General features: G+C 40.3%; 1 protein-coding gene across 6 annotated transcripts; it reads right to left on the bottom strand.

Moving 5' to 3' along the window:
- Positions 1 to 1,981: 1,981 nt before the first annotated feature.
- On the bottom strand, positions 1,982 to 23,863 carry SAR1B (secretion associated Ras related GTPase 1B). Of its 6 annotated transcripts, none has more exons than XM_090064819.1 (8): positions 23,798 to 23,843; positions 18,472 to 18,533; positions 16,569 to 16,644; positions 11,029 to 11,148; positions 9,486 to 9,551; positions 8,450 to 8,553; positions 7,348 to 7,479; positions 1,982 to 6,197 (listed from the first exon to the last, which is right to left on the bottom strand). In XM_090064819.1, the coding sequence occupies exons 3-8, from the start codon at positions 16,624 to 16,626 to the stop codon at positions 6,081 to 6,083; spliced, it is 597 nt and encodes a 198-aa protein (XP_089920945.1). In that variant the 5' UTR covers positions 16,627 to 16,644; positions 18,472 to 18,533; positions 23,798 to 23,843; the 3' UTR covers positions 1,982 to 6,080. The 6 variants fall into 6 exon arrangements, with proteins under 6 accessions (XP_089920945.1, XP_089920944.1, XP_089920943.1 ...); XM_090064818.1 differs by lacking the exon at positions 23,798 to 23,843 and adding an exon at positions 21,678 to 21,796; XM_090064817.1 differs by lacking the exon at positions 18,472 to 18,533 and having other exon boundaries at positions 23,798 to 23,863.
- Positions 23,864 to 25,158: the final 1,295 nt, after the last annotated feature.

Here is a 25,158-nt window from a genome sequence, read left to right as displayed (position 1 = left end):
TAGGAGATGGATCAATCCAATGCACTTTTCCTTTCTCTTGATTCCATGACTGTCCCAGCCAGTAGCCTCCACTGTGAAACTTTGTCAAATGTTTTCTGAAGATCGCTGTGCAACAGTCAATAGTGACTTTGCTAGTTCTGGGAGTGATCTCTGAAAAGATCCCATATTACCAAGGCATGACCTCCTGTCCAGCATATTCATTACTTCAGGGCCATGCTATTCAATGTATGCCAAGCACTACATTTTCAATGCAATTGGCTGCCTTAGGCTTGCTGAAAAGCAGCCTCCATTCGCAATGGCAACCGCACACATTCCAAAATGTTAACTGTGCCCATCGTCTTGCCCTGAGGTACAAGGAGGTTTTAAGTTTCAGGTCCTTGCACTCCACACCCCCGTCCCCTGGTTCTGCAACCCCCTAGCAAGTTCCAATCTGTTTACTTCTCAATCAGTTGCTTGCCCCAGCATTTCCCTTGTTAACATGGTGACCACATTCACTTTTGGGCACCTGTCCTCTCCTAGAATGAAAGCATTGCGTTGTATTGATATAAAAATGCAAGGCCAGACAGTGGCTCTGAAATTACTAACAGTTCACATGTGCACACATGTCCCTAGCTGCTGACAGAGACCCGTTTACTCTTCCACTACCACAAAGGTTACTGCTATTGTTAAATTAGTTCTAGGATTAAAGCAACATTTTGTGGGGGATCCAAAAAAGCCATGATTGACAGCTGGAAAACTACAATGACAACAGATATTTGTGTCCAAAAACTGTTATTTTTTAAAAGCTATATTAGTTGTTTTAGGTGTTACACCTACTTTCTTTACCCATTTTCCTGGCATGCTTTTTTGGTCTCCTTTCTACTATTTAAGTTTTACAATAATACTGCCAGCTGCGAATGAGCATAAATATTTAGACAACCGCACACACTATGATGGGTACATAAGGAAGAAGTAGAAGCAGCTCAGAAATGCAGAGATGTTTGAATGCAAATTTGACTCATACTTTGTTGAAAAGTTGTTCCCAAGACTCAGAAGAAAGGGATCCAGACCAGGTGAGATACAGCTATCTTTCGAGTGTCTGCAGTAAGTAAGTGCACAGGAGCAGGGGGAAGGAATTCCAGCTGAAACTCATTCTGCCGCTGTTTGCCCAGGGACTTTGGATATGACAAAACCTTTTTGGGCCTCAGTTTCCAGATCCTGGAATGAAATGTAATAAGTGCTTCAAAGTTCTGTTAAAACAAACGACTTCCTTATTATGATTGGGCATTAGTCATAATGAGTGTTGTCTTGAATCAGTTTGGAGTAATTTGTACACATGGGCGGCTATTCTGATACATCTCCTGGTAAGCTGAGGAGCTTCCAGCTTCTGCTGTGAAAAGAGTGACTATTAAAAGTTAATATGAAGCAGCATGTGTTGATGGTTTGATAAGCAGCTCCATGTTATAGTGGGTAGGTCAATCCACTTCCCCATAACAGCACGGCAGGTCAAATGTGAAAAAAATTCATAAGTGAAAAAGAGTTCAGCAATTTCAGCCTGAACCAGGTCGATACAAGCAGTTCTGAACCACTGGCACTACTACTACAGATCAAATGTTACTGAGGCTGAAGTTCAGATGGACTGAATCAGCAAAATTCAAAGCAAGCACAGACAGTTTTTGGGGACAGGATGCAAAGGTCCAGCTGACATCTCACCAGTTTCGCAAGGCCCAAGATTCATGTGAACATTTTGCAACTATGAAAACCATTCATGATTTCTAAGTACTCACAAGTTTTCTCAGTTTGGGATTTGCTGTCACGCATATATCAATAGGAAACCTAAGTTCTGTAGAGTGGCTGACTGTTCCCATATAAACAGTGTCTAATATACTAAATGAAAAATCCAAGCCTATAACAAAAAGATTTATAAAGCCAGCATCTTATTTTTTCATTCTTCAGTAACAAGTCATTCAGGAAGAAATTGTAACATTTAGAACTGCATCTCTTCAAAGTTCAGATCAGAATTTTATTTTGCTATTCCTGACATTTAAATTTAAAGCATGTGATGGGAAAACAGAACAGTAACAAAAAAATACTACATTAACTGTTTAGGAACATTTTCATCTGTAACGATTCTTCTGCAGAAATACAGAAACTGAAAGTCCATTATATAAATTATGTTTTTACACATGTACAGCACTCACAATTGCAGAACAGAAAATGTTCAATTCCACACCAAGATACTAGGGCAAAAAGTGGTTTATCTAAGTGCAAATATGTTAGCAAGGAGTTATGTCTTTCCACTGTGAGCCAGTGGCTTTTGCTGTTTCTTACTATTTATGCTAAATCTGAGCAGGAGTCAGTTTGTGGAAAAATGGGAATTTGGATGTCAGCATCCAATTCTTTTAAGGTATAGTAAGAAGAGAACAGAGTATTTCCTGCTACAAGCATATTTGCAAATTGACTTTGCTTAAAACTTGACAAGCACCTTTCATTTTGCTGAGCTGGCTCAGGACATAAATAAGTTGATGTAAAATCTCTTATGTTAATCTCTGATTATTAAAATACAATATGGCATATATATATATATCTCTCAGTAAAATTCACATACGTGCAGGTATCATATTCCAATGGATGCCATATATCATCTTTGGCACGTCACGGAGAATACCTGAATAGCACTGGAGAATGTACTTTAGGGATTGTTCCAGTGCCGGCAGGAGGGTGCAAAAGATGGACTTAACAGAATTCCAGAAGTGGGAGAAGTGAAAGACTTAGTCTTCATGCTAAACATCATTCAGCGGACCAGGAAAGGGGTGCAATTATGCCTCACATCTTGGGATGATACAGTACACCCCAAACCCAAAGGTTATACTCGAGCCAAGAAAAATACATCTTATACAGTTCACAAATGAAAATATATTAAGGAATTGCAACATACAGGCCACATCCTCAGCAGCAGTCACTGAAACACATGGAGTTTGTGTTCACGTACCTTAATAAACTATTGTGATATAAAAATAGATTGGAGACGCTTCATAAACACAGTATGGTCATTGATTAGTTTTGTTTTTCCTCACATTCTACCTTACTGGGATGTTAAAATTGAAGGCCGAAGAACTGGACGCTCATGAGTGTCTCTCTAGGTACCATATCCAAACAGGACGGTGGTGACCATGGTCTTTGACAGATCTCTTCTCTTTGAGGCATACAGAATTCCTGAGTACAAGACTGAAAACTTTCACAGAAGCTGGGACCAGTCACTGGAAATCTTACCCCTAAAAGTAACAGTGACCATAAGCTAGCTTTATTAGGAACTAGCAACTTCCAGAAATCATTTAAAAATGTAGTTCATTGACTTATCTTCCTCCCGGTAATTTCTTCACACACACAAACCAGATTCACATTCAATCAAAAACAAATAAGCCCTTGTTAATTAACACAGACTTCTCTCCTATAGGCTAGAAGAAAGCCTATTTCTAAAATGTAAATGTCTGAGTGGTGCCTGGATAGTGCAATGATAGGGACCATGCAATATCTCCAGGAGGACAGATAAAAGATCTGAATTCCTTCCATATCTTTATCACAACCACATTTAAAGCTAGCATCTTACAGCATGAAACATGAAATCTGCATATCCTCAAAACGCTAAGCATTACTCTTAATGTGTATGTTTATAGCATTACCACCTCCATTTTGACATTGCGTACTACTGTCCTCTTTTCTTTGCTGCCAAGGTCATTCACTTTGGCTTGAAACAGAAGCTGAAGGGCACACAAACTGTTTCAATACCCACCTAATGGATCAGCCAGCAGAGGTGACCTGCAAGCATGTCCTACTATGATGTGAGGGAAACAGATCCTCTCTAGTTCCAGCTTCACTTCCATTAGCATAGACATCCCAAGACTGCCATTTCAGCAGTGTGCCATGACTGCAAGAATTATCTTTAATAGTTACACTATCTGTTGATTTAGCTGTTCTTAGCCTAAGAGCTGTCATCGGAAAGTCTGAAAAAGGCATGTCTTCAAATTATAACCATGGTAGATAGATAGCAAAGACTTTCATAATGTCCCCACACTAATATGAGACCATTTCTTAGCTAAAGGCTTGGTTTATGTAACCCCAACTCACTGTTTTGCAGTAGATTATTAGCTTAAATTTATATTATGTGGCCATAATGACAGCCAAACACTGGTGACTTCCATCAGCTATCTGCTACGTTCACTTGTTACTGAGACCTCACCATGTACAAACTAAGGATCTTCATAATAGCAAATGTTCAGTTACAGATGTTATTTGCAAAGTTTTAAGTTACTGTCATTATTTAGATGCAAATTCCGGACCATGGAGACTTGATTACCAATGCTCGATCTTTCACTCTCAGAACGGGGCAAATAGTAGATCCCATCTACATACTCCAGACCTTTGAGCCCTATATCCAAAAGGAAGACCAAACAGAACAAGAAAAGAAGAAAGAGGCATTCCAGATACAGCAACCACCAAGGTTCTACCATGAATCACAGCTTTTAGATACATTTTGGACAAGACCTATTAATCATTAGTACAGCAATCCAATTTTTGCAAATAAGCTTTAAACACTAAGAACTGTGCATCTGTCCTCTCACGGGCAAAAACCTCCAGTGACCAACACCACCACAAAGATGACTGGCTCCAAGTCTGAAGTCTACACTTCAGCCCTTTTCCCACCTACCTAAAATAATATCCCCACCATCCTAAAGCATAAAGAAAACCAAACCATAATTCCCAAGTGAGTATCAACAAATAGCAACAAGTTGATATGCAAGTGCTCCAACACTTCCATCTTAGAAAATATTCTCCTTCCTTCCTAGTGCATGCAGAAGAAAGGGAGAAGAACTGTTATACAGGTCTGTTCACAAATATTAGTGATATCAAAACTTTACCCAAGGAATAAACCAACATAGCTTCCAAGACATACCAAACTGTTTGCCTACATGGCAACACTGTACAAGATAACATACATCATCACAATGAAGGCTAATGCTGAACATGAAAATTAAAATCAAGGCTAAACTGTCACCCAGCTGGGTGTGGGGATGACAGAAGTTTCCAAAAAAACCACCAGCAAAAACCGTTTTAGTAACTGATCATCATTCAGAAGCAACTACTCTAGCAAACCCAAAGCCTATTTAACTTAGAACAGAAGATTTCATGCAGTATTGTCTTCTGTTTCTTCAGAGAAACTTTAAATTCTTGTGCCAATTAAAGGTTCATTTAATTCAGAAAACTCAAGAAAACAGGAGCACTTTTGCAATTAGCACAAGAACTGTATTGGCACCAGTTGATTAATTTGTGTCTTTAATTACAGATTAGTGGTTAAGGGAAACAGAATTAGATTCTTCCTCTATTGATGGAAAATTCTAACATAAATGCAATTAAGTAGTGTGAAAACTTATGATTATCTAATGTACACTCAAGCTACCTTGAGGCCTTCTACGCTTTAGAAAGGTAATTCATATATTCAGAACTTCAGACGGCCTCACTGGTTAAGACACATTAAAATGAAACATATCGCATTAAAGATGCCAGAATTGATTTAGATTTATTGCATGACGTTGCATAAGAAAGTATATTATTGAAAACTGTAAGGCATCATGCAATTATCAATAAGCTAATTATTTATTGTTCCTTGAGAGGTGGTTATATATTCTAAGTTCTATAAAACCAGTTTCAAAAAAGTACATAAAAAAAATTAACATGATAAGCATTAAATATTTTCCACATCTGTAGATTTTAGCTGTTAAAAAGTGCATTCAAACATACTATACTGGAAAGTCACTTTCAAAAAATGGTACTTGAAGACAACTGTCATGTTATAAGCTGCAAACGAACATTGTTTTATGGGATTAGAAAGCCAACATGTAATATTTAAATTTACAAACTTGTTTGAAATCAGTTTTCAATACACACACTTACAATTTAGCAGTTGATATAATAATCTAAAAACATATGCTTTTATAACCAAACATAGTCTAGTGAGTTTAAGTTATGTACACTGAGTGATCAAATAAGGAACAGACTTAATATTCAGACTTGGGACAGAATGTACAAATGGGAGTTTGGCATTAATCAATGTACTGTGCCATCCAGCGGAATCCTTCTCCATAGCCTTGTCTCTTTAGCACGCTGCACATAAAGACTTCTAGAGGTCTAGTGTTCAATTCTTTCAATGGTACATTGCCCTGGAAATGAAAGAGATCAGTATTTCCAGCTGTAAAATCATAAACATGTTGAAAAACAAACCGAAGTGGAATGTTATCATCTACTTTGTTTTATAGGCTACAACTTCAGAAAATAAATGCCCCTACAGCTTCTTCAGGTTACTGGGAACTAAAGGCACAGACAGAAGTGCAGCTCCCCATGTAACTCGCAGCACTTCACAGGAAGCACTATGACTTACAGCTATCCCCTGGGCCCAACAGATGTTCGCTGTTGGGTTCTGGGGGTTGGGGGAGTGGCTGCAAGGCTGCAGCCATTCTCCTCTAGCCCTGCCCTTACACCCTCCCAGGTCTTCAGTATAATCAGTATAACCCCATACCATTTGCGAGAAGCCAGCAGTGGTGGTTCTTCTGTGGAATAGATTAAATTTAATATGGCCAGTCTAGAGAAACAGTTTTTATAAGCATGAGGGAATTTGGAAAAACTTGTTTCTAATCCCCTACAACTGAATGTCTATAATAAAGTGAGTGTGCGGTATTTACATTTAATTAAAAGTACAGATTTCAAAGAGCAAAAGGTTTCAGATGTAAGCCCCAGATTACTGATACAGACACTTGGAAGAACTTTTCTTCCATTAACTACCAACGGTGATTTCCATATCAGTGTAATGGGTTTCTAATCCTTAGACCAGTGATACTCAACCAGGGTGCTGTGAGATCCTTGTAAGGGTGCCACTCAAATATTAGCAAGTTTAGGTGTGCAAACACTTACACATGATTCACAAGGTAAACCCAGAGATTTCAAACAGGAACCCAGCCCATCAAAATATTCTGACCTGTTGTGAGAGCAAGTTACCCTCATCTTTCTGAGTCTTTGCAACAGAACTGCTCTATAGTTTTCCATAGTCAACAGGCAAGTAAAAGCTAAGAGCTGGCATTTTCCAAAGGATGCCTTGAGACTAACAACACTATGAACTATCTTGTAAAGTACAAAGTATTTTGCTCTGAACAAAGATACCCTGAATCTTGTTAACCCAAAATGTGGAGACTTTATACATTAAACAATAGCTCCTATTAGACAGCTCCTTTGCGAAGCTGGGGGGAAGGGGTAAAAAGATCTTTAGACTAGATTACAGGGAATATACAGGCTCTCCAACAAGAATAGGAACATCACCTTTCCTGTTGTTTGGCCATACAAGCCAAACATCTCTCGTAACCTCTCTTCGCTGATGGCTTCAGGTCTGTCAATTTTGTTACCAAGAATTAGGATAGGCACATTAGCAACAGTTTCATCTGTCATTAATGACTATGAAGAGAAGAGAAGAGAGAGACATGCAATAAGGATGCATAGAATAAACACAGTTTATTTTATGGGTGCAAATAGTAACCCTGATTTCAGAAGCAATGCAAGATACTTGGTACTAAACACCTAGAGTGAATCCTTGCCCTGGGAACCAGATTTCACCTCTGAATTACAAAACTCTTGCTCACTGTAGTGACTGGGAAAGCAGTCACAATTCCTCAACAAAATGTGCATTGGGGGAAAAAGCAACATAATCTAGTCACAATATACAACACGCCTCCATTTTTAAAGCGGTGCTGGTGTCATTGGCAGAGAAAAATACCTGCCTCAATATAAACAGCATATATAATTAACAAGAGAAGAAGGGGAGTTAGCTGTAGCACAGATAGAGAACAGTAAAAAGTAACTACTGATTTAGATCAAACCTCTGGAAAACCCCATAAAAACAGGAGGACAAGGGAACAGGCTGGCCAGGGAAGTTTCCAAATCTCCTTTGATGGAGATTTTCAAGCAGAGGCTGGAAAGGCATCTGCCTGAGGCAGTCTGGGAACAGCAACTTCCAGATCTGTGCAGGTCTTAAGCCAAGATGACTCTTGGGTTCCCTTGCAGCCATGCAATTCAAGTCAGTGGTCAGCAACCGTTTCAGGTTGCAGACTGGAGTGAGCCAATTTGGATCAGAGGAAGGTGGCATGTGGGCCGGCACTAGGACCCAACTGCCATCGTGTCTCTCTGTGGCAGCATGGGGAGAGCAACAGCCACCAAACCTGCATGCCGCTGGCGGTCCAAATCCACTGGGCTGATTGAACAGGTTCATAGGTTGTAGGTTGCTTCCCCCTTTTCTAACTGGTCTGTTGAGCAGCATATGGAGAAAAACCCCCTTTGGTGGACATCAGGTCTGGGTGTCACCTACTCTCCACTTCCCAAGAACTGGGAATAGCAGCTCACTATTTCTAAACCCATTTGTTTAACTTACATCAAGTTCTTCTTTTGATTCAGCCAATCTTTCAAGATCGGCACAGTCCACAAGAAACACAATACCATTGATGGCAGGCAGATAATTTTTCCATACTCTGCGAGCTAACGAAAAACAGGTATAAATTAAGAGCAACTACAAATTAACAAATTAATTCAAAGCAATGCACAGGGCTTCACTAAACCGTAATAACTCCAGAGGGGCCACTAGTTTCATCTATATCAAGTTTAAAATCAGTCATTCCAATTTTACACAGCTTAAAATAACGGAACACTGCTTTTTTTAAGCAGGAAAAAAGCTTTTCATACCTGTAAGTGGAGGTCGAAAAGCCCATACTACAGTGTTTTTATGTTTAGCATTCAAATAACTTGTGGCCTCTCTTAAAGTGATGCCTAAAATTATTTAAAAAATGAAAATATAACTTGAAGACAAGTGATTCAATGGCAACTCCAGAAAAAGGAAGCAATGGAACATGTAAGTTGATATCCTTTCAAAACATTACATAGCTTTTCTGGAAACCTCAGATTGTCCTCGGAAAGGTGTGTTTGACCCTCAGACAGCCATACATGGATGCTGGAGAATTTGAAATCCTTGATAAGCAGTATTGTATCTTTGGTCCAATATGATGGTAGTAGACTTGGACGTTTTTACTACTGCCCTAGCTAAATTGCACATGTGTACAATGCAGAGGAGCTGATCTTGTTTTTCAGAGACTAACATTACACCAGACAAAAGTTTAAAACATGAAGTCTAATGGTGAATAACAGACTGGTTCAGATTTACTACTAATTATCTTAAGGAACCTCATCTAGAACTTGGCTGTCTGGCAGTTCCCCCCTATTGTATGTTGGGGTGTAATATTCAGTAGATAGAAGAAGACCAGAAGTTTCTAAAATGGCATAAAAAACCCTTGGAAAACATTCCTCGTAGCATGGGCATGTTCTCGATCTGAGGCAAATTAAGGTTAATACTCTATTACTTTATTGTAACTGAAGCAAATAGTCACATGGGGGGGGAACCTACTGACAACTCTTACCTTGAGCATGTCCACCTAGATCAAAAGTAGTAAAAGTCATACCAGCAATCGTCAGCTCTTCTGCAGCTAAAATACACAAAACTGTTATGTTCTCTGTTTCTGAACAACGTACAACCCAGCAGAATACTTTAGCAACCTTCTGGGAACAGATTTTACTCTCTCAACTGATTAAAACAATTGTACCATGTTATCCAATAAGTAAACCAGAACAAAGTGATATTGAGAGAGAGAGCCAAGACAAATATAATGCTTATATAACCAACTCAATATTATCAAGCTTTAAAGAACAATACAAAAGGTTTGCAAGGTCTGGCAAAATAAAACCAAACATTTTTTCCTGCATTGTATATCCTTACATTAACATTCCCCAAACAGTTTTGACATCTGGTTTTTCTTCAAGTTGTGATTTTATGTTGGGCTGCCCCAGGTAGCCTCCTTGGGCCAGCCAAAATTGCATGATGGCGTGTAATAAGGGTCTGATCTAAAGGCTGCTGAAGTTTACAGGAAACCTTCTATCATCTTTAGTTGGCTTTTGATCAGGTGCAAAATAAATGGGAAATGGCTCAGGTGAGTTTTAGCTCTGGACTCTACTGCTTCTCCCTCCTCTCCTGGCACCAATATTCCAAGCACTGGCTTCATAAGAGTTTTCAAAAAGGAAGTGGCTAGTGCTTACTATATAGTGTATTTTCCCACATACATCGTTCTCCCTTTTTTCTTGGCACTGCCTTCTGGAAGTGGGAATGTGCATTATATGTGAGAAAATACAGGAAGAGCAGTTTTTGCTGCTTACCTGAAGAAAAGGAAAGTAAAGGGAGCAGAACAAAGAAGCAGGACAGTGAGCTCTCAGTTACTACAAGGAAAGATCTTTTTTTTTCCTTCTTCATTCTGCTTTTCAAAATCAAGGTGTCCAAGCTTATTTCAGAGTGCATGGTATGTAAGACAATACAGTGACACTCCACAATGAGCTTCACTTTTTGTCTTCTGCTGTCATGATGAATTGTCATTTCCCACTCCAGAAAATCCTGCTATTTGCTCAGGAAGTTTTCCTGTCCTTCATGAGGTTTTTTCCCCCTGTATTAGAACTGCAGGGCTGGGCCTGATCATGAAAACTCTTCAGGTTACTCATGTCACATGCAGAGCTCCTTTACGCTTTATACAATCCAGGCTAGGTAAAATATCTAAACTATTGTTAACTCTTTCTCCTCTCTCTATACTTAAGAGCTTTTGTGTGCTCACTCAGCCCATCACTCCATTATTTCACTGAGCCTTGAGCATCCCTCTCAGTAAACCACCCTGCTGAGCCATAACCAGTGCCCTTTCAAGCAAGAACCAACCAAAAAGCATAAATCACATTTCCACAGAAAAGCATGCCTTCAACCCCAACTCCTGGTAGGTTTTTCACCATGTTCTATGCTTATAGGTAAGCTCTGTTGAATTATATTGCACTTTGATTTTTGTGATATTAGCAGAACATGCCACAGAGACTGCAGCATAGCTAAGACTTGAAATGCTCTTTCTAGTGTTACAGAGGGTATAGACTTACTGGGATGTAGTGTAGGGACATGCTGTCCCAATCTGTCATCTTTAAGCATGTGCAGTAATGTGGTTTTCCCTGCATTGTCCAAACCAAGAAATACTAGTTTACCCGATTTCTTGTACAATCCTGGAAAAAAAAAAGGCCCTTAGTGAATAATTCACTTATTTAACCACAGTCATATTGTAACGAAAGCTTAATTTATACTAGTGCTGCTCATATCAACCTGGGTGTATATAAGAAAAGATTGGCAATAACATTTTCAGCCCTTCTTAAACAGAAACCTTTTTCATACTGTGTGGGACATCTTCTGTTCTTGCAGGCCACACTATCCTTCTCAGGCCATGCCTACATTACACACTTCTGTTGGCATCAGGAGTGTGAAGAACATTGTCATAAAGAGTGTGAAGCTACCCAGTACCCATCTGGCATAGCCATGCCATAATTATACCAGTAAAAAAACGCACTTTTCCTGACATAGCTTATTAGTTTATAGCACTTTCACTGATACAAACAGCAGCATTATAGACAGTTTAGGTGCATCCACACTAGAAGCACTTTGCTAGTATAGTCTACTGGTATTCCTAGATCAGTAAAGTGCTCCCAGTACAGACAAAGGCTTGGTCTACATTTATATTTTGTCAAGACAGTTACCTTATTGAGAAGCATGGGAAGAAACAAAAATACACATTTTTAACCAATGTAATGCTGGAAAAAATGCTAACAGCCCAAAGTGGTTTTGTCAGCATACCTTATTTCATTCATGGAGCTCTGTTTAAGCTATACTAGTTGCATCTCCATTAGATGCCAGTATAGCTCTACCAGCAAAACCAGAAAGTATAGATAAATCCACAGATTTGTTGGACAGAGCATGGAACAATTTCTTCAAGTTCCTTCTTTCTTTCTATCTTAAGCTGTTTCAAGTAAAACCTGGAACCCTGAATTCAAGTTCTGAAAGGTAAGGAAAAGGGAAACTGGTTTTAAAATATTAATGTTTGCGGTTTTAACTCTATACCTATTGTTACTATTTGGTTTCACATGACAGTTCAATGAATAGAGCTTTAAACCACAGTAAGACTTGTCTGACTAAGATGCCTATACATGCCTCAGAGTGGTTGCAAGTTTGCACCCATCAACAGTATATGACTATACAAGTGAAGCATTTCCTGTCCTGTGATAATGTTCTAATAGTATGGATGAAAAGTTTCACGTTTCATTATTAATAATCCTTATAAAAAATTTCCCCCTTAACGTCACTCTATTTATGCCTCCAGTAAAGATAAAAATGTGCATACAAGGAGGGAGGGAATGGGTTAAAATTAGCATATTTTAAGTTTTTTTTTAATGAGCAAGCAGAATTCTCAACTCACACTAACCCATCTACATTGTATCCTCAATGCTACCTCAGAATTACACTTTGCTGTTCAATCATTCAAATACAGCAGTTCAAAAACGAGTTTCAGATTGAAAGCCATAGTCATCTCCTGCTCTGAAGGCCACCTGAACAGAAATAGTTTTGTGTCCGTTTTAAAGGAGTTTTCTTATTTTATAACCTTTTTGAAGAAATCATTGTTCAATATATTTCATTCGAGGATAACCCTGCCCCCCAGCCTTGTGCAAAATGCAGAGCATTCTGTAGGGCAAAGTGCTCATAACATTATGGGAAACTGAAGTATTAATTTTGGCAAAAGAAAACTGAAAATTAATTCTTGAGCGGGATAATTGGGCTGTTACTTGCTGCTAACGAGGTGATAAGGGCCATGCCCATTACAAGTTATAAGCTAACACAATGCTAAAATGCATTATGCATCATGCATAATGCATCATGGTAAAGCTTGAAATATAGCTGCAAATTTAACCTTCAAGTAATTCTGACTATATGAGTTTCTGTAAAATTTGTGTATTTGTGTTATTAATTAATCTGTGTGCAAGAAACAAGGAAGAGAAGTCAAAGATTGGGATAAATATAATTTTTTAATGATACCTACTTAAGTGACGGTCTTTTACTGCATGATGCAATGGGATATAAAACTAAAGAAAGATTTATTTTACAAACTTACGAAGGTACAGAAGTATTTCATGTAGTAAATTATCAGATTATGTGGCTAATCCTATGTTTAATATTCATCATTATAGTTTCTCTGCACTTACTAGGTTTAACTGCATACTCTAATACAACTGCAAGTGTTGCATTATCTGTGTTTTCAGTTCCTGGGTTTTCACAGTAAATTAGAGAAAAAAATAGAAATAAAGTGATTTTATTAGCTTTCTTCTACGAATGGGCCGGTTGGTACAGTGTTCATGTCTTACATTGCTGATGAATGCTTCTGAAAAAGAAAGAGACCCAGCCCAAACTATCCCCGAGGAAGACTAAAGCAGAGACTCAACACTTCACTTACCAACCACATTTTTTTCTAATCTTTGCTTTTGTTCAGTGATTTTTTTCTTTTTAAATAAGCTGGTCAGATTCTGAATCAAACCATACTGCAGCATGCCACATGCATATACCTATCCCGCTAACCTTTATCTTGCCATTGTTTACTCACCTTTCCTGCATTTAAACTAATCCCTAGGATCACATTCCAACAGGGAAGATTTATAACCTGCATAACAGAGAAGGCTGCAATTCTCCCATCCTTCTCAGCTAATTCTGTTGACCCAATAATCTTTAGCCTGACTGCCTATTAAGCTACCAAGTAGAGCAGAAGGTATCGCTTCCTACCAAGCAAGAAAAGGTGGTCTAACAAGTTCAGATGTTGCTCAACACAGACCACAAGAGAAACTCCATCTAACACTCACTTTATGGCCAAAGATAAATGCTGTTAAACTATGGTGGAATAAAAAGTGCCTGTGTCACCTCTGGTCTGGACAACTGAATATGCTCTATGTAGGTTTATACATACATAAATCCTACAGTTAGAGAGAAGTAGGCCTGGGAGGGACCTCAAAGTCATCTCAGGAAAAACTTCCTTTGTGTCAGAACAGAAAGGTAGTGGAATAGATTGCCCAGGGAAGATGCGGGATCTCCTTCACTGGCGGTCTTCAAGAGGAGGCTGGATAAGCATAGGAGGGATATTTCCGAAGTAACATTTCTGTGTTTGTGCAAGAGGTTAGACCTGATAACCCTTCCAAACCTAGGATTCTGTGATCTAGTGCAGTGGGAGACAACCTTTTTGACAGGCATGCTACAAATTATCTCCTGCTGTCCTCACATGCCACTTAAATCCTCTTTCCCCACCCGATCTGCTACACTGCTTTCTGTTCCCTGCTGTATCTGTCACTGTGCTGCCTATCCTCCATCCAAACTGCCACAGCCAACATACAGAGGTGGTCTGTGCCACTTATGGCATGCGTGCTGCAGCCTGGCCACCCGTGATCTAGTGCAACCCCCCTGAAGTCCTTCTAGCCTGAATTTTCTCTGATTCTAGGATATGACTAGGAACTGCAAACAATGTAAATGCTGTGATCTTTCAAATGATTAGAAAAGGCAAGTCTACTCAATAGGCTGCTTGAAAACATGTGAAATATGTGCTCCTAAACAAGAGGAGTGTAGAAAACTGCTGTATGAGATGGGTTTTTTTAAAAAAAAAAATCTCTCTCTCCATTCATACCATAATGCAGCTAAATAGGAGCCAGAGTGTTCTCCTAAATTTTATGATTCTGTTCAGTCATAATAATATGGTCCTACTTCTACTAAAAAAGAAAAAAATCTTTAAGCAGGAGTAGGGAAAGAAGCAAAAAGTTCTTATTATTAGAGTGCATATAAGCAGGACACATCAAGGATACATTTCTCTGGCACTTTGATCTACAGTATCTCTTGTGCTAGAAATATCCTTGGCGGGAGGAAGGGTTTCAAATATACAGCAATCACTGCTTGATTCAATGAAGTGAGAGATAAGAAAGGTTAGCCAACTTAGTTAAAATTTCACTGGCTGATATTCAGATAGCTGGCCAAGGGTCTAACACAGTGAAAAAGTCAAACCACCAACTGATAAAAGTGAGGCAATGACATTCCTGGTCTATGTAACCTACATTCCCTTTATTGTCATCCTTATATTCCCTTCCCGGCCCTTTCTGTTATACCCTAAACTCAACTTTTACCCACTTAGACCAGTGGTGCTCACTCTATACGGCCCCATGGCTTGGATGAGTAGTACAGGCTTGGTCCAGATCCCACATGCAGGGCTGTTTTGAGGGTGTGACCCCACACACTGGCCCAGCCCTGTGCACTAGATCCAGCTGCAGAGTGACCTGGCACAATCTGGTGTGTGGGACTATGTCATCCAGCCCATAGGGCTAGATGACATGGCTCCATGGGCTGGATCCCCGCAAGCTATAGGTTGAGCAGGACTGACAGACTACAAGATTTTCGGGTCAGGCTCACTTTCATGTGATTTTAGTAACGTGTTACTCAACATGGGTCCTGAGTATGACTGTAACCTGCATCTGACTGGAGGGCCTGGTGGCAATGTGATGGGGCAGCGCCCACAAAAACCCACAGTATTGCAACCTCCAGAGTAAGGTGAGTATAGGGAGTCTCAAAACCCTAGCCCTCACTGTCTTGTGGGTACTCCTTGGCTGGAAAAAGGCTAAGGGACATCACCTTGGTAGAAACAAGCCCTTGCTGCAGCATTAGGCAGTCAGCAGCACTTCTTATCTATTGCTCTCTGGCAGAAACTACAACCATCAAGGTACTGAACATCTGGACTTGGTCTGGCCTTTGGATTCTGTGTCAATGGTCTAAAGTAGGAATGGGAGGTCTTGGGCAGCCTCTACTCCTCCATACTCTTGCCTAGGCATGTGCGCCTACGGTCTTGGTGATTAGACCTCTTACACATGCACCATGATCCAGAGGGTGCCTACACTCAACATAGTCCCATTAGCTTCCCCAAGAATAATTATGGAATCAGTTATGAGTCTGGCATGAGTAAGGGTTTCAGAACGTGTCTGCATAAGGCTTGGTACATCTGGGCCTTCCAAGTGACACCTTAATGCAATTAGGGTATAAATAAAAACTGGTGAATACTGAGAATCAGGTATACCTCCAAAGAACTCATTGGAGCTACACCAGGCTAAGTCTAGTGTGAATGGAAAGCCTTCCATAAAGAAAGAAGGAAAACAGCTATTTTCTCTATCAGGAAAGGAGATGAGTGAATGCTGTTGAATCTGGGATTGGCAACTATGGCCCATGGGCAACATCTGGCCCTCCAACTGATGTCTTCTGGCCTGTGAAACAGGGATGTTGGTGGCAATTCTATGGCAGGGGCTGTCCATTGCAATTTGGCAGTGGGGAAAGTGGCTGCTGGGTTTGGAGGGTGGTGCAGCCAAGGGAAAGGGGTGGCTCATCTTCAGAGCAATTGGGGCTCGTTTGGCTTGCTGCCTGTATGAGGTTGCCAACCCCTGTGTTAAACACGTCAGTCCCATTTTTAAGATTTCATATCTCTCTTCTCAGGGTCACTGAATTGATATAAAAATAAATGCCACTGTTTAAAGCAAACGCAGGTAAACTGAACTGAGATCATTATATAAAATTGGTGTTAAAAACTCACCTAAAAACTGTAGTACACTACTGAAACCACTGTAAATCCAATCAAATATGAAGGACATATCTGAATCTTAAGGGGTCTGGAAAAAAGAAAAAGATAAATGCATTTAAGCTCTATTGAAGTAGTGTTATTAAGAGTTGTAAAATATCTATAAATCAAGTGCTGGATAAAAAATAAAATTAAGTGATTAGCTCACATCAGTAGATACATTCAGTTCTGGTATTCAGTCTTATTATCATAACTCTGAACCCTGTACTGCAGAGCCAAACATTTCCGACATGTTAAAGCAGGATTGTTACAAGGAGTACTACCACAACATGGTGTACTGTTGGATGCACCACACTGAGTCAAAGTGGAAATATGAGAATACGATCAGAGTCTAATGAGTATAGATTACAGTTTGCATTCACAAAGAACTTATTCACAAGAGCAGAATTTTTAGCTAAGAAATCTGACACATTTGTTTTGACTTTTCATTTCAAACATTATTTCTTATGTGATTTTTAAGTAAGTGGCATTTTACCATTATCATTAGACACCCTTTATTTAGCACAATTTATAACTTGGCATTAAACAGCTCCAAGACTAGCTTTATGCCATTTAATATTATACTACCACATGCCAGTTTCTGGGCCCTGTTTCTTACTTTCACAGCCGGAACAAGTAAAGAGCATTGCAAACTGTATGCTGAGACAGCCGAGGAGGGCAAGCCATGCACTCAACAGCTGCTGCCAGGAGTAAACTTGCTTTAGTTTATAAAAATGTAATTAACATTTGTTCTGATTTATACACACGGAATAATTTCAAATACAGTTCTCCTTCTATAGCACCTTTTCCCTTTATCTATACATGTCAAAACATTTTACAAACAAAGAATGGAGAGACATATTTTACGGATGAGAAAACTAAAGCAGAGATTAAATAGCTGCCAGAAACTCCTGGGGCAAGTCTGCTAAGATGGGAAATGCAAGATCTGGGTTCTGACTGCTAATACAGACCATTCTTCCTACACATGTTGTGATGGAAAGTCTCCAAATGTTAAGGGTGACAATTCTATGTTTTTTTGGACATGTCAATGACATGTTTTTCTTCTACATGGTCATCTAAGTCCCAAACATGCCAATTATCCACTGGCTGACACTATTTCTTGATGCATATGAAGCCATTCATGTGTGCAGGGCTATGCATGCTGCAATAGGGAAGCATCCTGTGCATAAGAGGCATTTCTGGGACTTAGACAACCATGTAGACGAGAAAATCTGGTAGTCTAGGCTTCCAAAGGAAAACAGAATGCTACCCTTACTAGATACATTTTCAAATAACTGACTGAGGTCAAGTATGTGGATTGTGCTCCTTCTTGGAAAAATATAGGACAAGTCTTTCATTTTGAGAGGTAGGTTTTGTTGGTTGTAGGTCAGAAGTCCTACTTCAAAGACTCATGACTAGTGGAAAAAGCATAGTTATTTTCTTCCTTTAAGAGATCCCTGTAATAACCTGGTCCATCGGTTGGTGACATCACTATCATGGTATGAAATACCCCTACCTTCTCAGGGTGGAGCACTAGCATAGCAATAGTTAGATCATGGAGAAGCACAAAGTAGTTCTTCCTGGTCAGTGAAGTATAATTAAAATGGTACAATCTTATTTTCTCTTTTCGTGGGAGATAATTGGGAAACTAGAGGATGTCCCATGACCTAATTTTGTTCAATGAATCTAACTCTAGTGTGTTACGGACGTGATAGATCTGTAGCACAGAAATCCTTGAATGGATATCTCCCCCATACAAGAACAGCTTCCACCTTGTGTGCTGTACTACTGCCCTTTGGAGTGATCATCTGAAAAGTCAGCATTCACGCTGACACAAAGCCATTTCTGAAGCAAAGCTAGTGATGTAAATATATCTTACCACCAACTGACTGTGCTGCTATGAGCAGGTCATTTCATACATTCATTTTTATGTCCTCATTTCTAAAAAAAAAAAAAAAAAGTGACATTTATTTGCCCCAGTGGGATATTGTCTATTGTTTCGACAACATTTAGAAACAATAGCATTAAGGCCCAGGTTCACGCACGGTACTTAAGTGCCTGATTTCCATGAAAATCAAGCAGCGTTAGATACCTAAATACTTTTGATGGTCCGAGTCTCAGGGCTTACCATCAGTTTGATGGGCATATCGGTCCCAACCTCTTTCTCTCTGCAATGTCCTCTACACTGGCTGTAGTCTTCTCTCCATCAGACCCTGCTACCCTAAAGTTATGGCTGAGTAAGGTAGCCTTCCGGCAGCCTTGTGCCATGAGTGTGGCACAAAGTGGCTAAAGCACAGCTGAGGGGTAGACCACCCCAAAACTGTGTCGTAACAATTTTAAAAAATCCAAATGATATTTTAGTAGCTTATTAAAAAAAAGAGTAACCCTAAGTGAACAGACTCTCCTGCCCCCACGCCCTGCATTCTGCCATATAGGAGCAGATGCCACACAAAAGAAAGGAAAAGGAAGTTTTACTTGTAGATCCTAAAGCAAAGTTACAATCTATTTAATCCACATTCGCCTTGAGAATCCCAAACTAGGGCTTCTCAAGAAGAAATCTAGGCTTTCTGCTGACATCCTCACCTGTACCTTGAATTAATGTGCGTGTTGCTGACGAGCTGTGACAGACGAAAATAATTTCAAGGATAAAACCCTGTCATCCCATGAACAGCGAGTTACAAAACATCACAAATACAACTGCCACTTACACATCTGAAAAGCAAAGGTCAGGAGCAGGCAAACACAGCAGACCCTACACGTCAGCAGATTTATTTATTGCTTGAACAAAATGCCGACCAGGAAAAGCCTCTGTGTGGCTTAGAAAAGTGATCTCCTAAAGCAACCCAGAAATCAGTGCAATGGGTGTGATGCAACAGAGCTGCTCTGGTTACCGAGGTGAAAATAACTTTGTAAAGCCCAGTTATATAAAACTGTTGGTGTGTAAAAATCATGTGGACAAATTAAAAGACTTAATAGGACACGTTGAAAAAAAACTTTCATAAAGTGTAATTGGTTAAAGTTTCAAATGTTATTAAAATGGGAAGTGCTATTTAATAAAAGCCCAAATGAAATGACTGAAGTCCTACAATAAAGTACAAAAATGGATGTTTAAAAGGGGATATGCCCTAATAAACCAAAAATACATACATTGACACCAATAAACCAAAAATACATCAAAAACTGACACCAGACAGAACTTAAATCTTTTCAAGTGAAAAAAACTCGAGTTATTTTCCAACACAATGCTTTATTATATTGAGATGGGGCATTAAACCTACTGTTACAGTATAGAAAAGAAAAACCTACACAGATCATAAGAATCATATCTATGAATTAAAAGATTTAGCAATGCAGTGATTCTTTGAGATCAGTTGTACAGCTGCTAACAGGATGAAGTGTAGCCACAAAAATACAAAGAAAACTAGCAAGACTTGCACTTCAAACTCATGAAACTTGCAGTCCTTTGTCCGAAAACACCAGAAAAACTGAAACTGTGGCAGATCACTTACCTACAAAACCCTGAGGAAGCAAAGCACTTGCTCTTTTAGAATGGATCTAGATGTTAAAATATTTTTTCTTTAAAATAATTCAAGTTGTGAGCGCAACAAGGGTTTGGGAAGCAGATTTTAATGCATCCGTGATGCTATACTGGCTTTTTCTGTACAAACCACCGTATTTCTACGCTGTGCTGTCCTTTAAAAAGACATTTAAAGTCATTTACTGTATCACATCAGGATGTATGACAGATGGCTACCAGTTCCAGATGTCCGAATCAGCAGTGAGTAGCATAACACCATGAGCTTTCTTGAGCTGAGTATCATTTTGTAACTTCCACTAGTTCAACAAAAACTGTTTGTTCAGCGTAAATATTCAAGTCGAACTGCATCAATAACTCTGGTATCAGTTTGAGGCAGTCTCTGAAAATAGACTTTTCTTGTTAAGAATTTTCAATCGAACAGATTCCTTGTAGGTCATTTATTCTTTACTTGTCAGGAGACATTTTTTTGGTTTGTTTTTAAATGGAGTTTTCTCTCTCATGTTCACTATTTTTGTTATATAATTCTCGTTATGTTTTTAACATTATTCAATTTTCAATTATTAATAGAATTGAGGGGATTTTTTCCTGTGTAATGTACCGTTGCCAGAGAACACAAGGAATAACTATGAAAAAATTAGTGGGTTTAATTAAGTCAACTGCTATCTGCATATGTTGGGAAGTGCATTTGATTGTGCGTGACGAGGAGTTGCTAACTAGCCAACATGACTGCACTTTAACCAGCATACTTTGGACTTCAGTGATTCCTGGATATAGTTTTCTGGAAACAGCTTGGCAAATAAGTGTTCAAAGTATACTTTGTAAGACTGTAGGAACACGCATCTCAGACTTTATCTTGATCACACAAAATCTTAACATTAATAATAAATCAAAATCTTTAACAAAATTTTGCATACATTTGCCAGAATAGATTAATTCAAAAGCAGGAACTGTTATTTTTTTCTAATAAAATCACATCACTGGTTGGCAAAAGAGAAACTTCGAAGGAATTCAGATTTTTTTAAGCATCTGAATGACTTGCAGTAAATATTTGGGAAACCTCAACATTTTTTCCATTATCATCAATATAGCTGTATTTGGTTTAGAAAGCAGGAAGATTTGCTATTCTATGAAGTTCCTTCTGACTTATTTGTTCTTCTTCATCTTGCCTTGTGAGATGCTGTATTTGAGCTCAGCAGTTTTTATATTTGCTCAAAATGGTAAAAATAAAATAAAATAAACCTGTGAAAATGGTGTAGCAGAAGTTGAATTAAATCTTCAAGACAGTCAATATGCTGTGATTGAAAAGCTCCATGAAACAACAAACTATTTTGAATTCCTTGTGTTTAAAGTATGGCTATAGTAATATTTGCTTTACCTAAACAAACAAAACTGCTGTCACTTTTTTCCTCTTAGCTGTGACACTTCTCTAGCTTTATAGAGCGCTCAGGACAGACACGGACTACATCAGCATAATGTGCTAAAATACAAATTAAGTGTATTAGATCATTCAAAACTTTATGAATGCTCTAATAGAAGCAAACACTTACCAACAGGGTATTGTAAACCACAACGCAGAAGAGAAATACAAAGCAGAAACAGAAAAGGAATTTGCCGAACCGTCCTCAAAGAGAAATGCAATTCAAATCCAGCATAAACAGCATCTCTGGAGAAAGAGGGTTTAACACACCTTGGTTCCCGGGTTCTCTTAATATAGTGACGAGGGTGGAAAAGAAATTAAAGTAAATGCCAGGAAAGTAGGCAGGTGAATCAAGGGAGTGCAGTGACTCATTATTATAAGGGAGTCACTTGTCTATTCTGGATGATGCGAGAATGACTTCCAATTCTGTTTCCAAACAGGAAGCAATTGCATACTTCACGGAGAAAAACTAACCTACTCGAATCAAATTCCTCTAAAATGTATTAAGGACATTTCAATGGAAGCAAAGTGCTGAAAACTAGTACTGAACACTGTGCTTGCTAAGGTAGTCCCAGAAAGAAAGAAGCTGGATCACTTCATTACTGGGAGACTATATCAAAGTAATAGCTGAAATATATCGATGGGCACTAATCTACCATCTAAAAAAGACTTTTGAACCCAAAGGTGCATTTTCTCAGGAAGGCGTATTGTCTGATTAAAAGAAAATAAGAGTTAAAGAACGGTTATCTGGGACTGCGAAAGACGGTTTGCTGAGCTCTTCCCTTCACCAGCCCCCATCAGCATTCTTATACATTATTAATCATTATATTACTTAATATTGGAGGTCTTTATAAATGACAAATATTATGTCTAAATTTCACAGTGCAAAATGATTCTGCTGAGCAGACTGGATGAAAACTGCTAACATAACAGACAAACAATCAATCTGGCTGGTGCATTAGGAGAGACAATCTAATATATAAGATTTTTTAGCATAACGCATCTTCTTATGAAGTGATTACGATAAATAACTTCCATGTTGCAGGGTTGTTGGTTGTAGCCATGTTGGTCTAAGGACACAGGCAGGCAAGGGTCTTCGGGTAGATGTGATATCTTTGATTAGGTCAACTAAATTGCCCAAAAGTTGCAAAGAACTTTTTTGCTCAAACACCCGTTGTGAGGCATGGGGAGACGTAACACCAGCAGCATCTCCCCATGCCTGTCGGAGGGTGCTTGTGCCCAAAAGTGTGCAAAGAACTTTTCCCCAACTATTTAGTCGGTCTAATAACATCACCGCTACTCGGAGAACCTTGTCTGCCTATGATCAAGATCAGCATGTCTGATTATTCTTCATTGCGATTTCTAGCCCTAGACACTTCTATACATTTTGTGATACGACTTTATTTAAATGATGGGACAGCATCTCCACCAGGTTCCTCCCACAAAAGACGTTGGCTTGGTAGTACGAGCCGTGACCGGTGACGTAAACAACCACGTTCGCACTCCTGACGTTTTGAAACCTCAAGAGAAACCTTTCACACCTTGTGACCCAAGTATTAAATAAGGCTTATTGCGAAACACCCTCAAACTCCACATCAGTAGGGAGAGAGGGACCCTTAGCAGGGCATTTTTGAGTAGCTGACTACAGTTTCAGGTGAAAGGTCAATCCAAAATCCCGGCTGCTTCCAGTGTGACTATTTAAATACAAATCACTGGCATTATTTCAATGCAACCTGAAGTCGGCTATCACCTGTACTACAAGCCCCAACTGCCTTTTTCTCTAGACGGATACAGCTACCACCTGAAGTCCCGTAAATGCATTCAGCTTTCTTCCAAGCAGCAAAACCCAGCCAGCAGACAGCTTTCTTCTAACCCCGCTATTACCGAATCCCTCCGAGATGCTGCCTTCTCCGTTTCATACAGCCCACAAAAGGGTCGAGGCCCGATGGGGGAATCACTTCTGGGGCTGCCCAGAGCCGCCTCAGGCGGGTCCCGCTGCGCTGGGCGGGCGCACAACCGGACCGGCCGGCGATGGCAGGGCTGCGGGAGCTTTGGGGGGCATCTTTCAGGGCACCCCTAAAAGCCATCCCCAAACCCCGGGGTGGGTGTGCGCAGGGGACAGGACCCGGGGGCAGCGCTGTGCTGGCGGGGGGCTGTGTCATTTCAGTACCGGGGGGGGACAGCAGGGGAAAGACGAGGGAAGAGCGGGGACCACCGCTGCACGGCCCCGGCAGGTCCCGCCGCACTCACCGCCGCCGCCGTCCGCAGGCCCGCGCCGCTCCGCCCGCCTCGCCTCGCCCCGCCCCTTCCGGCCCCGCCCCGAGCCGGCGTGCCGGGCCGGATCCACCTCCCCGCCGCGGCAACGCGTGCCCGGCCGCGGGAACCGGCCTGCTCTTAATTGTGGTTTTTGCAGAAACCTGCCTTTTTTTCCTTTGTTTTACGGAAACCTGCCTTTTTTAAATCTTTTTGGGAAACCTGCCGTTAACATTCTTTTTTTTTAAAACCTGCTTTTTAAAAATCTTTTGGGGAACTTGCCTTTTTAAATGTTTTTTTTTGCGGAAGCCTGCCTTCCGCCCCCCCCCCCCCCCCCAAGATTTGTCCCTTGCTAAAGGGGAGGGGCTGGGATGACATTAGCCACCCAAGGTGCAGGTGAGGGATGGCAGGCATTTCCCTGCAAAGCTCAGCTTGACCAGGTTGGGGGGAAAGGCAGGGATGTGTTGTTTTATAGTCAAGTGCTTTGACATCAACCGACTGACTATTCCTGTGCCTCCCTCTGGACACAAGCCCCTTCGCCATCATGCATGTGGTTGAAAATCTCAGGACAGGTACCACCAACTATTAGGCAAACTAGGCGGTTGCTTAGGGTGCCAAAATTGTGTGTGTGGGGGGTAACAAAATGATACACAGAATAAAATAACAGGTGTGAATGCCACGTGCCCCTGGAGGCTGGGGCGCCATGGGGGGAGGGTGGCGAGTGCTGACCAGTGGTCGGTGACCACCTGCAGATGCCACTGGCCACGTGGGGCAGTGAGGATCACAGACCGCCTGCAGACACCGTTGGCAGTGTCAGCAGCAAGGGAGAGTGGCAAGCAGCAGCCACCCATAGGCACCACCAGCAGTGCCTTTTTGCACCCTGACACCTGCGTGCACCCCTATGCATTGCACCCTGACACCTGCGTGCACCCCTATGCATTGCACCCTGATACCTGCGTGCACCCCTATGCATTGCACCCTGACACCTGCGTGCACCCCTACGCAATGCCAATGGTAGGAGGAACATCATTCTAAATAACAGCCCTGGCCAGCTGTTATAATTGTGTTAGGGTTAATGAAAAGTGTGAAACAATAATTTTTTTGTTTGTTTTTATAGTTCTATTGTTCATTTCAAATATCAAATAAGTACATGGAAAAGTTCATTCTAGACTTCTTATTTTCCTTTATATTGAAAGTAGTGGGGGCACCAAGGTACACAGCTCACCTACGGCGCCAATTACCCTTGGACCAGGCCTGGGTACCTGGCATGATCAGCTGACATCAAGGAAGCAATTAACTTGTCCTATATGCAGGCAAGGTTCTTTGGGTGAATCTGATCTCTTTTAGTAGGCCAATTT

This window comes from Crocodylus siamensis, chromosome 10, assembly GCF_052110815.1.
Source record: "Crocodylus siamensis isolate JL-2025a chromosome 10, ASM5211081v1, whole genome shotgun sequence".
NCBI classification, from domain to species: domain Eukaryota; kingdom Metazoa; phylum Chordata; order Crocodylia; family Crocodylidae; genus Crocodylus; species Crocodylus siamensis.
The sequence above is the reverse complement of the archived record's forward strand: the minus strand, read 5'-3'. Positions and strand labels throughout refer to the sequence as shown.